The sequence below is a fragment of the Dromiciops gliroides genome, chromosome 4 (genome assembly GCF_019393635.1).
Source record: "Dromiciops gliroides isolate mDroGli1 chromosome 4, mDroGli1.pri, whole genome shotgun sequence".
NCBI classification, from domain to species: Eukaryota; Metazoa; Chordata; class Mammalia; order Microbiotheria; family Microbiotheriidae; genus Dromiciops; species Dromiciops gliroides.
Genome location: NC_057864.1, coordinates 229,277,580 through 229,295,111, shown reverse-complemented (window position 1 = coordinate 229,295,111; position 17,532 = coordinate 229,277,580). Strand labels below are relative to the sequence as shown.

Sequence of the window (17,532 nt, the reverse complement as noted above, 5' to 3'; positions counted from 1 at the left end):
ATCCAGTCCAAGCCTCATTTGGTATTGTTCGGCTTTTGATAGCTCAGAATGTAAATAGCAATTGTTTCTGTCTTTGCCAGGAACTGTGAGGGTCTTTCCCTCCCAGATTGATTTTTTTTTTTTACCATGTAAAAGAGGACAATTTTCTGCCTCATTTCTTACCTAGCCTAAATCCGGTGCTGCCTCAGATAAGCTGAGACCTTTCAAAGACCTTTGCTTAAAAAGGCCAATGTCTCCCATTGCATCCCACTGTATCTCCAGTTGTCTTGATCTATATCTTGTCACTAGACCTAGATAGCTCCAGAGGATGGAGTGAAACTGGTGAGTTTGTACTGCCCTGCTTCACAAATCCAATTCACCTGCAAGTCAACATATCACCTTCCTGATGTCATTGTTCCTTTTCAAGAATGAAGGATAAGCAACATGGGAGCTAAATATATTTCCTGCCTAAGCAAGCCTGAACCTGGATTGGCTCCTTTTTGTGTGTTTCTTTTTCCCGATCTTAGGCAAACATGCATCCCAAGATGGATATGTATAGATAGACTCCAAGCAACTTTCTGAATTGGAGAGGCCTGGATGTCTTGGGTCCAAAGAGAAGAAAAGCTGGTTGCAGTGGTAGAGTAGTGGACAAGAAAAAGCTTTTGAATTGGAGAAGATAGATTTTGACAAGAATATTTGCCCAAACTTGGTCATTATTAGCAGAAATATACTGGGAGTTTTGACTATTCAAGACCAAGAAACCTAATTGGCAGTCCTAGAAATTATTTTATATTCTGATGAAATTTGAGTAACAGTCTCTTAGTCAATTGTAGCAGTAGTTATAAATTAAGTTACTGAATCCTGTTTTCAGGGTTTTTTTTGTCATGTTTCACATTCTTTTTGTGTATACTTTTTTTCAAATAAGTTTTCATTGATAGTATGTTTCTTACATCACCATAGTTATCCCGTTTCCCAGAGAGCCATCTCACATGGCAAATAGTACTTTTTTTTTTTAGAGAGGGGGGAAAAATCAGCACAATTGATCAATACATTGAAAAAGTCCAAAAATATGTATAATTTAAAATACCTTTGGATCTTCCAACCCACAAAGAGGTAGTTTGGGAGTGTCTTCTCCAATCTCTTCATTCAAGCCTTGCTTAATCTTTATAATTGTTATATACATATATACATACATACACACACACACACATATATATATAGTACCCATATATATGTGCATGATTTTTTTTTCCCATTTACATTGTATGGTTATTGTATACCTTCTTTTCTTGCTTCACTCTGCATCATTTCATATAGAACTTTCTATAGTTGTCTGTATTCATTACACATATCATTTCTTTTTTTTTTTTTTGGTGAGGCAATTGGGGTTAAGTGACTTGCCCAGGGTCACACAGCTAGTAAGTGTTAAGTGTCTGAGGCTGGATTTGAACTCAGGTACTACTGAATCCAGGGCCGGTGCTTTATCCACTGCGCCATCTAGCTGCCCCGACATATCATTTCTTATGGCATAGTTTCATTCCATTACATTCATGTACCACAATTTGTCTATCTGTTCCCAAACTGATAGACATCTAATTTGTTTCCTGTTCTTAGCCATCATAAAAAGTGCTGCTATAAATATTTTGGAGTATATGACGATATGTTCTTATTGGTCCTATATATAATTGTATATAGAAGGTACCTTCTTATTACCTCTTTTTTGGGGAAGGCCCTAGATATGAACTTTAAGTAAAATGGTTTCTGGGATATCGGGAATGATAATGAGTTGAAATGTGTGAGAACAGGATGCTTAACCCCTCTCATTAGAGGCAGGCTTCCTCAGGCAACTATTAGGGCACTGGGGAAAGAGTCCGGAAGATCTGAGTTCAGATCTAGCCCCTTCACTAACTTTATGATCCTAGGAAAATCACTTATCACTATCTGCCTCAGTTTCCTCAACTATAAAATGAGGATAATAACAGTACCTAGCTTACATTGTGGTTGTGCAGAACAAATGAAATATTTGGAAAGTATTTAGCACTTTTGTTGTTATTCAGTTGTGTCATACTCTGTGACCCTATTTGGGATTTTCTTGGCAAAGATATTGGAGTGGTTTGCCATTTCCTTCTCCAGCTTATTTTATAGATGAGAAACTGAGGCAAACAGGGTTAAATGACCTGTCCAGGCTCACACTGTTGGTGTCTGAGGCTAGATTTGGACTCAGGAAGATGTCTTCTTGATGTCAAGCCTAACACTCCATCCACTAAGCCACCTTGTTGCCCATGTTTAGCATAGTGCTTGGCAAATAATATTACATAGTAGACATTTAATTATCCTTCCTTCCTTCCTTCCTTCCTTCCTTCCTTCCTTCCTTCCTTCCTTCCTTCCTTCCTTCCTCTCTCCCTCCTTTCCCCCCTCCCCAAAACTGAACCTGATCACAGAATATGTATTGGGTACATTCCCTCACCCCCACCCCAGTCACCTTTATTCAATTCAATAAACATTTTTGGGGTTTTGCTTGTTTTTGCAGGGCAATGAGGGTTAAATGACTTGCCCAGGGTCACACAGCTAGTAAGTGTCAAGTGTCTGAGACTGGATTTGAACTGGGGTCCTTCTGATCCAGGGCCAGTGCTTTATCCACTGCTCCACTTAGCTGCCCCCTAATTCAATAAACATTTATTAAATACCTGCTATGTGTCAGATACTGTGCTAAGCATCAGAGATACAGCAAGAGGTAAAAGACTGTCCCTGCCCTGAAGGAGTTTAAAATCTAATGGAGGAGACAACATGCAAACAAATATATATATGCAAGCTATAGGAAGGATCAACAGGAAATAATTAAAAGAAGTGAGACACTGGAGTTAGGGAAGGCTTACTGTAGAAGGTAAGAGTTTTAGTTGGGGATTAAAAGGAAGAAATGGAGAGTTTTGTTTTTGGAACAGCTGGGAAGCCAGCGTCACTGGATCAAAGCTAAGAGGGGGCAATGTCAAATAAAGCACTTTGTATTTGCTCCTAAAGCCAGTATGAAACCACTGGGAGTTTACAGAGAGAGAGAGAGAGAGAGAGAGAGAGAGAGAGAGAGAGAGAGAGAGAGAGAGAGAGAGATTGTGTTGATAAGACTTGTGTTTAGGTTTTATGCTTGTTTTGCACATAACAGATAGACAAAAAAGTTTATTAAACATTGACTGTGTGCCAGGTACTTTGGGGAATACAAATACAAACAAAAATTCAAGCAGCTACTCTCAAGTTTATTTTCTGAGAGAAAATGACACAAAAGGGAGCTGAAAAGCATGTGTTTTGTAGGGGCGATACCAACACAGGGGAAAGGTGGAAAAGTACTCTGGAGAGTTAAAGGGCTGTCAGGTTTGAAGCAAGCATAGCTGGTGTTGGAACTTTCTTAAATAGAGGTTTCAGGGAGGAAGTATCCAATTTATATTTAGGAGTACCTACTAGTCTTCTAATTGTGTCATTTGTGTAATTCTTTTTTCTCCAACCAGATTGAAAATTCCTTGTGGACAGGGACCGCGTGCTATTTTTGTTGGACCACAGAGTAGATGTCCAGTGAGCCAAATAATATTTCTTGTGACAGATATCTGTGATTTTCATAGCTTTGCCACATGCATATCCCAACTGACATCTATAGCAAAGGGGGCCATAACAATCAGAAACAGGACTAGAGCAATGAAGGGAATGGGACTCCTTTTAATACAAGTTAGCTTTGACAGAATTTTTGTAAGAAGCAAGAAGCTGATCCTAGCTGGAAGACATTTAAGTCATTCAGTTAATTATGTAGATAATTAAATTTCAGTAATCCCTCCCTTTTTCCATTTTAAGTTTTGTGACTGTGTAAACCACAGCAGGCTTGTCCCTCAGATTATTAAGCTATCATTGTGAAAAAAGAGAATGATACATATTTCCCCCTTTGTCCCTAGAGATTCTAGAAGGAAAAGCGATGTACAAAGTGACATCTATGAAGACTGCCTTTGAACTGCTAGGAGTCAGGCGGGGTCAAAGCACAACGTGCTCCAAAAAGGCTGGTCCTTCACACCCCAGTGATTTGGTGGCTAGTGAGACAAATGCCACTTCCTTCTATTAGGCCCCTCAGGTCTCATCCTCGGTAGGTCTAGTGCCCTTTTCTGTGTCTGGGACCTGGAACACTCAGCCACCATTCAGCTGCCCGAAGGCCACGCTCAGACTATTCCCTCACGATGGAGGGTTCAGAGGGAAAAGAAAACAGTTGCCATGTCTTCCGTCCCCGCAGTGACCTTGAGGGTCTGGCTTCATGTTTAACGACTACAGTGGCTCCACCCAGGGCCATGGAGTTAGTCTTTCTTGACCTCGTAGCGCCCTCCCTCCCAGAGCTTGGGGACAGCCACTCTATCCCTAGCCTGACTGGGGTTTAGTGCAGAGAACCCACATTCCGAAGCGCCATGCTCAGCCGCTCCAGGTTTTCCGCGTCTCCGAAAGTCTAGCTTGTTCTGGGGCCCTACAACCGAACCTGATGGCCGATGTTTCCTACCATAGGCTAGCCGTCGATAGCCCCATTGCCGTGCTGCATTCCTAATGGCGGGAGAAGGCTGTCAGTCACCGGTCCAGAGGGGCGGGACGCCAGCACTGCCATGCTAAGTTGAGCCTTTCACTTTGCTTCCCTCCCCCCTTTCTCCCCTTCGCTGCCTCCCCCCTCCCCCCTTACCTTCTCACTAGTTCTCTCATCTAATCCTCCCCTCTCCCCCTCCCATTCCCCCTCCCCCTCCCCCTCCCCTCGGTGTGTGCAGCCGCTGTGGCCGGCTGAGTCCGACCACGGGTGCTGCCTCCGCCCGTGGGCTCCGACTCAGGGGCCTCGAGGCTCCTCTCTCCTGCTCGCCCGGCTCTGGGCAGCTTGGTTCCTCCCTCCCACCTTCCAGGCCCCGGGATGGCGGCGGCGATGCTCTCCGGCACAGGTTCGGCCCCCCCGCCCGGGTCCGGTGGTGGTGGTGGTGGTGGCGGCGATGGTGACGGCGGTGGCGGCTGTAGAGGGTCCCCGCCGGGGGGCTGGGCCGTGGCCCGGTTGGAAGGCCGCGAGTTCGAGTACCTGATGAAGAAGCGGTCGGTGACTATTGGGCGGAATTCATCGCAGGGCTCCGTAGATGTGAGCATGGGTCACTCGAGCTTCATTTCCCGGCGCCACCTTGAGATCTTCACCCCCCCAGGCGGCAGCCCGACCCTGGTGGCCTCTGGTGCTGATGAGCAACAATCTCAGCCTCAGACCCCCGCGCAGCAGCCGCCCCCGCCGCCTCCGCCTCCCCCACCTTCCCAGCACGGCCCCTCGGAGGACCCCGGCACCGGCGGAGACTTCTACCTGCGCTGCCTCGGCAAGAACGGCGTCTTCGTGGACGGCGTGTTCCAGAGGCGGGGGGCTCCCCCGCTGCAGCTGCCCCGAGTGTGAGTAGCCCAGACGGCGGTCCAGGGCGCCTTCTCCCCGCGAACCTACCAACTTCCTCACTCCTCTTTATTCGCATCTGCTCACCCCAACATTCCCCATCATTCCTTGATGACTTCCTTCTGTATTGATTAGTCCTCTCTCCTTTCTCTGCTGCACCCTTCCTGCAGTGCTTCTCTGGGAGCCCGGAGAGCGAGCAGCCTAGTCTTCCGTCTGGGTCTTATCCCTCCCCCGTCTCTCCAGCAGTAGTTAAAGACTCTCCAGCTGGACCTAAGGGTGGGATAGGAGCCGAGATGCTGTAGCGAAGGGGGACAGCTCTGTGTTTAAAATGAATTGCACTTTCCCCAAAAGATGCAGCCATCTCCTGTGCTGCCTGGGAGGGCGCTTTTGGAGTGGTTTGCGGGTTGGTTGCTGCATGCCCTACTGTCTTCCAGTGAATGGAGTAATTATTGTCACTGAACAGCCCCACCAGCTCGCCATGATCATTTCTAATTTCCTTGGTGTGTAGTACAGGTCATGCTTATACAGTTTCACCCAGTGGTGTTGCTTTTTTGCTGTACCTTTGCTCCATAGGCTGCTTTTCCAACATTCACATCCAGTTCTCATGTTTCTGGTATGTCAAGTTTAGTTCTCTATGCTGTCAGGTGCTGTCCAGGGTGTTTTGGTTTTGTTGTTGTTTTTTAATGTAAACCTGAGCGAATACTGTTTATTTTCTTAACACTAAAATCATTGGTAAATGTTCATGCCGATCATCGGTTTCTGTTAAATGGGGTAATAGGGGCATTACACAACACCTTGATAGTTTTGTATTTTTATTCAATAAATATTTAATCTTCTACGGAAACTATGGAGAATCTTAGAATAAGGAGAATTCTTGTCATCATTGACAAAAGGGAAATTATGTATTGTCTTAATGATAACTGCTTAATAGTGAACATTTTTTAAAGCTTCATGAGACCAATTTTTCACACAATATTTTGATAGCCTGTGTTCAGAAACACTTGAAATAAGTTCATGCCTTCAACCTCAAAATTTAGATGCTTTTGACATTTTAAAAAGGTAGTTGGCATTTATTTAGACGTTTTAAGGGATAGATCATTTAAATTTTCGAATGATTGAAGTATTGATTTTAAAGTGTCAAGTACCCCAGTCGTGATAGTTAATATTGGTGTACTAAAAGCAGCTGTCTTGATACTTTAATTTTTGTAGGTTAATATTTATTCGGTTGGAAAAACAACTTGCTTTCTAGGAAATGCTAATTATTCTTAAAGGGATTGTTTGCAGAGCATTGTATTTGTAGTTATCATTTGTATGCTGAATTATTTGTGCTTTATTTACTGAAAAATAAGTCTTGATTATGATTATTTCATTGTCTGTTCCCCCTCCACCCCCCTCAAGTTACTGATTAAGGAAATTGGAGGCATGTACTCATTAAAAAAAAAACAAAACAACTGATAATAAGTGCTTTAGAATGTTCTCAATAATAAATTTGCCATTGTACTGTTTACTGATTTGCAAATAGATGACAATATCCTATTAATATGACAATTTTCCATTTACAAATAACTTTGCTCTGTGAGGGTTTTAAATTATGATTTAAAAAATAATTCTCTTGAATTTGTCATCTCACTCCAAAAGTCTTGTAGAGGAAGAAAATGTTTGTGTTGAATGGAATTTTAATGATTTTATGTAGTCAAAAGAGATTCTTTTCTTATATAGCAAGTCTGAGTGGTATATTAGGTTGAATAGTTTTGTATTCAGTAACCTTTATTTTCAAGCTTTAAAAATCTGCTAAATATCTCCTAGATGGGTCAAATAAGACAAAGTAAAGCAACTTTAAAGGGGACTTTGACTTTGGTAACCCTGTTCTTATCAGAAATCATAATTGAGGAAAACATACTGGGTCATTTGCAATGTAGAAATAAGAGAATAAATGCAAGATTTAGTAATGTGGTCAACTCCTGTTGATCTTAAATTTTTTAATATCCTGTAATAATCTCTTGTAAGTTAAATCATTAGTATTGGGTTTTTTTTTGTGTGTGTGAGGCAGTTGGGGTTAAGTGACTTGCCCAGGGTCACGCAGCTAGTAAGTGTTAAGTGTATGAGGCCAGATTTGAACTCAGGTCCTCTTGACTCCAGGGCTGGTGCTCTATTCACTGTGCCATCTAGGTGCCCCAAGTATTGGTTTTTTTAAATAAACTTCTTTGCTCTAGAAATAAATCACACCAATTTTAATTGTAAGATTGTATCAGTTAAAGGACAAAAGACAAAATTTAGTGGTATTTGTAATAGTATTTGTTATAGGCTAAGTAGTATTGTTGATTCCAGACAATAGGAAAGGTAGATGTGTCAAAATCCTTGTCTTGAATTTAACTTTAGCATTTAATTTGATGTTACACATTCCTTTCAGAAATTAAAAGTAAGCCTAAGTCAGCACACAGTTATTTGAGACAATTAGCAAATTCTTAATTATACTTAAAGCATGCTTCAAATTTGTCTACTTGTGACTGATTAAGTACTGAATTTAAGAGTGCAAATAAGTAAATTTGAAGTACAGTTATTTTATTCAGGTGCAATTTAATCTAGAATCTACATTTAAATTCCTGTGAAGAAAAAAAAAACTGTGTGCGCACCCGTACATGCGCGCATACAGAGCTAGCTAGCTCACTATCTTTCTATTTTAGGCTTAATATATACAAGTATTTTAGGCCTCAAATGTGGCTTTTTCCTCTGTAGCACTTAGAGCTGAACCCTAACCTAAATGCCATCTTGACAATTTTGGGGGGAGAGGGATGGAGAACATGCTGTTGTAAGATGGCTGTTGTTTATATTTTAAGTGTGTCTCTTAATAGTATTTGAACGCAAATCAAGTTTTTTCTATTATGCTAATTCTATTTGGTTAACTTGTTCCCAAAGCAGAGTTTATAGTGGGATAGGATTGTGAGTTAAGTTAAAACTTCTGGGTAAATTCTTTTTAAAATTTTTTAAAATTTTTTATAGAAAGCAGGAGGATAGATAACTTTCCTAGAGTAATTTTTTTAAAGATAGTCTGTTAGAGGCGCAGCTAGGTGGCCCAGTGGATAAAGCATTAGCTCTGGATTCAGGAGGACCTGAGTTCAAATCCAGCCTCAGACACTTGACACTTACTAGCTGTGTGACCCTGGGCAAGTCACTTAATTCTCATTGACCCACAAAAACAAAAACCACAAAACCCCCACAAAAACCAAGATAGTCTGTTTTGGTTGGGGGCGGGGTATAGCTCTGTCCTCTATAGTGTGAGCAATGTTTTTTAAAATTTCTTTGTAGTCAGGAAGTTTATGAATTAGATGGGAAAACTACTAACCTGGCTATGGTCTTTAAAATAATGGAGAACTTTTGAGTTTGAATGACATGAAATAGTATTTTAAGACCATTAACCTGAATCAGGTGTATACATTTTTTTGGTCATTTTGATTATTTCTTCACACTGAAGAAATCATAGGTCCTGCAAGGACTGCAGAAGATAATAAAGTACATATGATATATTAAATAAATTAATTCCTAAAAATTAAGATTAGAAGAATTTTAATTTTACTAGACCATAAATTACTTGATTGTTTAATAGAACACATTGAATTTGCTGCAAAGAGCTATGTTTCACCATAGGAAGAGCTAAACTTTTTGTTGTTTACTTAGAAAACTGACACTGTTATTGATGCTGAAATAGTTGCTTGTTCCAGTGTTTAGACTAGTAATAAATATGTCTAACTTCTATTACAGTATCTTTTAACTTGTAAATTAAATGGTGGGGGAGTCTAACTTTTAAATAATTCCATACTGGGGCAGCTAGGTGGCGCAGTGGATAGAGCACTGGCCCTGGAGTCAGGAGTACCTGAGTTCAGATCTGGCCTCAGACACTTAACACTTACTAGCTGTGTGACCCTGGGCAAGTCACTTAACCTCAATTGTCTCACCAAAAAACAAAAACAAAAAAACAGTTAAGTGTCTGAGGCCGGATCTGAACTCGGGTCCTCCTGACTCCAGGGCCAGTCCAGGGCCGGTGCTCTATCCACTGCTCCATCTAGCTGCCCCAGTTTTCTACACTGTTTAGAGAACAAATATAAGTGTTTGATTTTTGTAATTTGAAGGAATGAAAGAATTCTTGGATTTTGCATGAAGGGAAAAGGTTTTATTGTTTGAGGACAGTGATCTGGCATTTTTATTTATTTATTTTTACTTAAACACAGGTAGCTCTTGTGGACCTGTATGAATTTGCATATTGCCAGGGTTCTGCCTATGAAGGGCGGGGGCTACCACACCTTTCAAGGACACAAGATGGCAGGGACAGAGAAGTGAGTACAGGAGAAAGAACATGGGGTGGGGAGAGCCAACGCACAGAACATTGGACAGAAGACAGGCAGAGCCAGGATGTGAAGGCAGGTAGAGAGAGGGGGCAAAGGTCTCCTCCTTAGGTACTAAAGGTCTCAAATTAAGCCCCTGATCAGGTCGAGCCATTGTTCTGCTTTCATTTGGAGGATTTTTTTTAAAGTATTTTTGGGGGGGGAGGTGGATGGGAGGAGTGGAAGGCTGGGGGACCTCCCAGCTGAGGAGACGGAGGGGAAAGAGAACACAATACTATATATTAATAGGTGTTTTTTGGATTTCTTTCAGAATTATTTACTTAGTCAAATTTGTATAATATGAATTTACTTAAACCAAGAACTGTTTGTATTGTGATTTTGGGGTCGTTTTTGGTTATTTTTTCAATTTGAGCCTGTGTAAACTTTCAAATTACTACAGCAAGGTAATTATTTTTCACAAAATAATAGCAAATATAATAATCTTTTCTGTAAGGAGGCTTATGAAAATGAGACAATATGACATCACCTTAACTTAATTATGTTGCATTTCACCATTTATTTTTTTTGAGGGGCAATGGGGGTCAAGTGACTTGCCCAAGGTTACACAGCTAGTAAGTGTCAAGTATTATATAATTATATTATATAATTCAGGTCCTCCTGAATCCAGGGCTGGTGCTTTATCCACTGCGCCACCTAGCTGCCCCTCGCATTTTACCATTTCAAAGATGATTTTAAAATGTGATTAACAAACTTATCCTTCATTTGCATGGTTTCACTTGAATCACTTGGTTTTTTGTTTTTGTTTTTTGGTGAGGCAATTGGGGTTAAGTGACTTGCCCAAGGTCACACAGCTAGTAAGTGTTAAGTGTCTGAGGCCCCATTTGAACTCAGGTCCCCTTGAATCCAGGGCTGGTGCTCTATCCACTGCGTCACCTAGCTGCCCCCCACTTGAAACACTAGTACAAAAAACTGACCTAAACTTTGAATACTTATTGTTTAGCATTCAAACTCTGATTATAGTTGGATTTAGATCAACATACATATGACATTAATTTCAGTTAATAGAAAAATAAAATGATGTTTTACTAGAATACCTTGTGACTCATCTTTTGTAATTTCATTGGAAATTACCTTTATTATGGGTGGGGTCTTAGTCACTTTTCTTACCATAACCACAATTTAAAATAATAGTATGTATGAATTACTTGACAAAGTAAAATAATTAATGAATACAATAAACTTTATAACTTTTTACATCTTAAAAAATCTATGTATACATATGTGTGTGTATGTGTGTGTGTATATATATATATATATATTCTGCTGTCCTTTTGCTGTGGTTACTTGTTTTTATGGGATTTGGCATTAAGTTCACAAGAGATTTTGATAAATTTTTGATAGCAAAACCATACTTTTTTCATATTGCATATTAAGCATGCCTTTAACAAACAATTCATTTTTCTGAGCCTGTCTTTTATTGTAGCCTGTTTTCAATGGGTGAACTCTCAGGCCATTGAAGAATGTTTATCTTCATCTCTTAGATACATTTCTTTACTTTTGGTGATATCATAGTATAGGGCAGTATTGGGGTATCCTATTTCTATTTGGGAATTTCTATTATTCTAAAAGAATTCTGTCAATATATATTTGCCAAAGTTCATCAATGGGAACAATACTTCCAGGCACACTGGAAATTTTTTTTTTAAATCCTCAAAACATTTTTTGGGTGGATTTTTTTGCAATATGATATAGATATCCACATCTTGCAGACTTACTGTACTTCTCTGACAATGGTTATGATATAACCTTTGGTGAAAAAGTTAGTTTAGTTGCTGTGGTGTTTTGTTTTGTTTTGTTTTTTGTCTTTTATTGTATTTTTATTTATTTTGTTAAATATTTCCCCATTACATTTTTTAAATTAATAAAGTATTTTATTTTTTTTCCCGTTACATGTAAAGATAGTTCTCAACTTTTGTTTATACAAGCTTTCCAATTTCAGATTTTTCTCCCTCCCTCCCCTCCCTCCCTCCTCCCCTAGACAGCAGATAATCTGCTAATTGTATTTCATATATATATATATATGCATATATGCATATATATACACACACACATACATACATACATACATAATAACATCAAACATATTTCTGCATTAGTCATGTTATAAGAGAAAAATCAGAGCAATGAGGAAAAACCTCAAAATAGAAAAACATTAGCACCAAAAACAAAAGAAATAGTATGGTTCATTCAGCATCTATACTCCACAGTTCTTTTTTTTTTTCCCTGGATTTGGAGATCCTCTTCTATCATGAGTTCCCTGGAACTCTTCTGTACCATTGCGTTGGTGAGAAGAATATAGTCCATCGCAGTAGATCAACACTCAATGTTGATGATATTGTGTACAATGTTCTTCTAGTTCTGCTCATCTCACTCATCATCAGCCCATGCAAGACCCTCTGAACTCTTAGTTGCTATGTTACATTTTCCAATCTTTAGCATACCAGTCTTCATTTTGTCCATGAGGGTTAAGTGACTTGCCCAGTGTTACACAGCTAGTAAGTGTGAAGTGTCCGAGGCCAGATTTGAACTCAGGTCCTTCTGAATCTAGGGCCCGTGCTTTATCCACTGCACCACCTAGCTGCCCCCAGTGCCATACTTTTTATCTTCCTCCTCAACATCCTCATCATCCTCATCCTCATCTTACATTACTTCACAATTTTTTTCACAGTTACTATTGCTAAGTATGTTTCCCTTCACCCTATTCCCTCCCCATGATATTTACTCTATTTTCTATCTTCTTTCACCCTATCCCTCCTCAAAAGTGTTTTGCTCCTGACTGCCCCTCCCCAAATCTGCCCTCCCTTTCTTCATTCCTCACCCCTTATCCCCTTCCCCTCCTACTTTCCTGCAGGGTAAGATAGATTACTATACCCAATTCAGGGTGTATGTTATTCTCTCTTTGAGCCAATTCTGATAAGGCTCACTCACTCTGCTGAACCTCCCCCATCTTCCCCTCCACTCCATAAGCTTTTTCTTGCTTCTTTTATGAGACACTTTACCCCATTCCACCTTTCCCTTTCTCCCAGTGCATCTCTCTCTCACCCCTTAATTTTATTTTTTTAAAGATATCCCTTTATATTCAACTCACACCTGTGACCTCTGTCTAAGCATATTCCTTTCAGCTGCCCTAACAATGAGAAAGTTCTTATGAGTTACAAGTATCATCTCATGTAGGAATGTAAACAGTTTAACCTTTTAATATCCTTTCTGCTTTCTTTTCCCTGTTGACCTTTTTATGCTTCTCTAGGGTCTTGCATTTGAAAGTCAAATTTTCTATTCAGCTCAGGTCTTTTCATCAAGAATGCCCAAAAGTCCTCTCTTTCATTGAATTCCCATTTTTTTACCCTGAAAGATTATACCTTGCCCTCTGGAATATCATATTCCAAGCCCTCTGATCCTTTGATGTAAAAGCTTCTAGATCTTGGGTTATCCTGACTGTGGCTCCACCATACTTGAATTGATTCCTTCTGGCTGCTTGCAATATTTTCTCCTTGATCTGGGAGCTCTGGAATTTGGCTATAATATTCCTGGAGGTTTTCATTTTGGGATCTCTTTCAGGAGGTGATAAGTAGATTCTTTCCATTTTTATTTTACCTTCTGTTTCTGGAATGTCAGGACAATTTTCCATGATTATTTCTTGGAAGATGATGTCTAAACTCTTTTTCTGATCAGGGCTTTCAAGTAGTCTAGTAATTTTCAAGTTATCTCTCTTGGATCTGTTTTCCAAGTCAGCTCTTTTTCCAAGGAGATATTTTATATTGCCCTCTATTTTTTTATTCTTTTGGTTTTGCTTTATTTTATCTTGATTTCTCATAATGTCATTAGCTACTATTTGCTCAGTCCTAAATTTTTAAGCAATTATTTTCTTCAGAGAGCTTCTGAATCTCCTTTTCTATTTGGCTTTTCAAACTGTTGACTTTTTTTCATGACTTTTCTGCGTCTTTCCCATTTCTCTGTCCATTTTTTCCTTTACCTCTCTTACTTTATATTCAAAGTCCTTTTTAAGTTGTGTCATTTGAAAATGTATGGGGGTGCCTGTCTCTGTTCTAGGTTTTAGGGAACTTAACTGGGATTTTTAATATATTGCTACTTATAAATTAGAGGCTATAGCACCAGTCTTTGGCATTAAGTATTTATTAAAGCATATTAAATGTTAGTAAAGAGAGAGCACATTGCTCAGAATTAGAGTTCAGAAGCCCTACATACCTAGATAGAATAGAGAGAGAATGGGGACTGCATGGCTGCCTCCTCCAGCATCCCAGGCCCCGCATAAAATCCCAGGATGGGACGAGGTGCAGTGAGAAGAGCAGGGGAGAGAAGAGAGCAATTCCCCCCTCCCCCAAGGGTTTTTATCCTCTCTTAGGTAGAGGTGGGTCACTGCACATTGATCCAAGCTAATTGGCCAGTAACATGCAAGTCCGTTGATTGGCATAACTTGAAGGTGGTTGCCTAGGTGAGTTAACTTCCTTTAGGTAGTCAGGAAGGTCAATCTATATTTCCTTTGCAATTCTCTTGACTGTGGGCTGGCCTTAAAAGAGGTCAGGCAAGGCTCCCTCAAGTGGGGGGGTCTCTGGGACCCCCCAAAAACCATTATTTTCTCACAAAGTACTTCCATGCCCTGAGACCAATTCATATTTTTCTTGGAAGCTTTGGATGTAAGAGCTTTGACTTTGCAATCTTCTCTGAGGGTGTATTTTGATCTTCCTTGTCATCAAAGAAATTTTCTAGGGTCAGCATCTTTTTCTGTCTGCTCATTTTTAATTAATTAATTTATTTTTGGGTGGGGCAATGAAGGCTAAGTGACTTGCCCAGGGTCATATAGCTAGTAAGTGTCAAGTGTTTGAGGCCGGATTTGAACTCAGGTTCTCCTGAATCCAGGGCCAGTGCTTTATCCACTTCGCCCCCTACCTGCCCCTGTCTGCTCATTTTGCAAGCCTATTTCTTGACTTTTAACTCCTTCTTAAAGTGGGGTACTGCTTCCAGGGCACACTGTCCCAAGCTTCAGGGGGTCCCAGTTGGTACGATTTAAGGAGAGGCAGATTCACCACTCCCCTGGCCTGTGTTCTAGTCTACAAGCAACCACAGACTTGCTTGCCCTCTGACCTTGAAGAGAATCCTGTTCTTCTATGTCTGTAAGCTCTGGTGTACCTGAGCTCTTCCCTGACCTGGGCTGCCACTCAAGACTGTGACCTGGATCCTAGCTCAGGTAAAATAACAGAGTCCTGCCTCAGTGCCAGCAGAAACCCCCATAATCTCCCCCTGGCCAATGACTTGACCCCCTCACCATCCATAGGCTGAGTTTCAGAAGCAGCCACAGCAGCCAAGAGGCTCCCCTGGAGCAGCCTGCCTGGGGCTGGATCTGCATGGTGGTGTTCCACTCTCACCCTGACACAACACTGACCTTCTAAGCTGTGTTTAGCTGGAAATTGATCTCACCCCATCCTTTTGTGGGTTCTGCTACTCCTGCAATTGTCTTATGGCATTATTTGACGGAATTTGGAAGGGCTTGTGGGGAGAGCTCCAGGAAATCACTGCCTTTCCTCTGCCATCTTGGCTCTGCCCCTATAACTAGGCTTTAAAAAAAAAGCATTATCAGTGTTTTGTGCTACTATGTACTATTCAATCTTACTGGATAATTTTTGAACTCTCCTTATCTCACATCTCCAACTTCCTATTGAATATTTCAAATTGGATGTTCCATAACCTCAACATGTCCAAAACGGAATTCATTACTTTTCCTCCTGTTTTATCTAAATTATGGGGGCGCCAACTGTTTCTAGCTAAATTATATATTAATGGCAATTACACCAGTTTAGGCAATAAGTATTAATTAATATGACATATTATTAAAGTATTGAGCAGAAAAACCCTCAGTGACATTTTGTCTCTACATTACCTATACTGGCCTAAGAGGAGAGTGCTCACCAACAGGGCAACATGTTGAGTCTAGAGTGCAAGCCAAGAATGGCACTGGCCTTGTGGTCCAAGGCTTTTTCCTCTTTTGATAGAGGCAGCTCTTACTGATCAAAGTTCATTGCCTAGCATCATTCAAGTCCATTGATTGATGTGACTTGAGGGTCACATGAATTGTACTGTGATGACATTAGGGTTTAATGGGAGACATCCCCCTGAGGGACAATGGCAAATTTAGATAGGTGTGGCTTAATTGTCACTGGTCTTGCATTCACCCTGCACAGAATTAGGCCCTGAGTTTAGCTAAAGTCTCCTGGATTGCCCCTTCCAAAGTGGAGGTGGGGGAAAGGCTAGAACTGGATTCTTGGGTCCCCCCAAGAAATCCTGTTAAGGGCTAAAATTCTAGCTAAACTGTCTAAAATATCTAATGAGTGGTCACCAATAAATTATAAGCTTTAGCAAGAGTTAGATTTTTAAGCATTTATTAAGGAGAATAAAAATTTGATAGAGAGAAAAAGGCCTAGATTCCTATCTATTAAAGGGAAAGCACATTTCTAGCTCCGCTCTCCACCAGAGTCCAAAGGCAAGAGCGTGAGTCAGAGTACCCAGCTCTTCCTTCTTCCTCCCACTAGCAAACTTCACTTCCTGATGCCAAAGAAAAGACTCCTGGTCTTGCCCTCAAAGACCTTCGCTTTATGGGTGGAACTCTTCTATAGTAAGTCTCCAGCAGGTGGCGTCATTCCAATCGTTACAATCCATTATTCTTTTTGGGGGGGGGAGGAGGGGTGGCAGCAGGGAAGTGAGTGTTAAGTGACTTGCCCAGGATCACACAGTTAGTAAGTGTTGAGTGTCTGAGGCTGGATTTGAAGTCAGGTCCTCCTGAATCCAGGACCAGGGGCTTTATCCACTGCGCCACCTAGCTGCCCCAATCCATTATTTATTATTTTTTTGTGTGAGGCAGCTGGGGTTAAGTGACTTGCCCAGGGTCACACAGCTAGTAAGTATGTCAAGTGTCTGAGGCTGGATCTGAACTCAGGTCCTCCTGAATCCAGGGCCAGTGCTTTATCCACTGTGCCACCTAGCTGCCCCTCCAATCCATTATTAATAATTATTTTTTCATACTCCTCCTAGCCTTCCCTGTTGCCTACAAATATACCTGTATCTCTCTAGTCCTTAGAAAAACAAAACAAAACAAAACCCAAAAAACTTGGTTCTATCAATTCCCACTACGTATTACTCTATATCTCTTCTCTTTAGCTAACCTCCTTGAGAAGCCATTACACTCAGTCCCTCTATTTCCCAATCCTCTCACTCTCCTGGAAATCCTCTTCAATTTGTTTCTTGACTTCATCATTTAATCAAAACCATTCTATCCAAAGTTACTAAAGATCTTTTAATTGTCAAACCTGATGATCTTTTCTCTTTTTATTCTGAATTTAACAAATAACAAATAGACATTTCTATATACACTGGAGATCAGAAAAAGATTAATGTACATGAAACTGCAAGTCTCCCTAATGATCAGCTTCTTTTTATCTTTAAGTACTTACTGAAATCAACATATAACTTTCAAAATCATCCTGTTTAATTGTGTTTCTTTCTGGCCTCTCTGTTTTCTGCTTTTTTTTTGGATTGCTTTTTTTTTCAATGAAGGAAAATCCACTTTTTCTTCTTTCTACTTCCCTCCTTGAAAAAGAAAGAAAAAACAAAATCCTTTTAGTGAATATGTATAGTCAAGCAAAACAAATTCCCATATTAGCCATGTCCAAAAAATATGTTCCTTAATCTGTACCTTGAGTTCACCAGGGTCAGGAGGGTAAC

The 17,532-nt window shown here is 40.4% G+C and overlaps 1 protein-coding gene across 1 annotated transcript in view; it reads left to right on the top strand.

The window, feature by feature from the left end:
* The first annotated feature begins 3,238 nt into the window (after positions 1 to 3,238).
* The window catches only part of FOXK2 (forkhead box K2), a 131,269-nt gene continuing 116,975 nt past the window's right edge, over positions 3,239 to 17,532 (top strand). The window contains 1 exon segment of the mRNA XM_044002746.1: positions 3,239 to 5,400. Within this exon segment, the coding sequence (XP_043858681.1) occupies positions 4,892 to 5,400 (509 nt within the window). The 5' untranslated portion in view covers positions 3,239 to 4,891.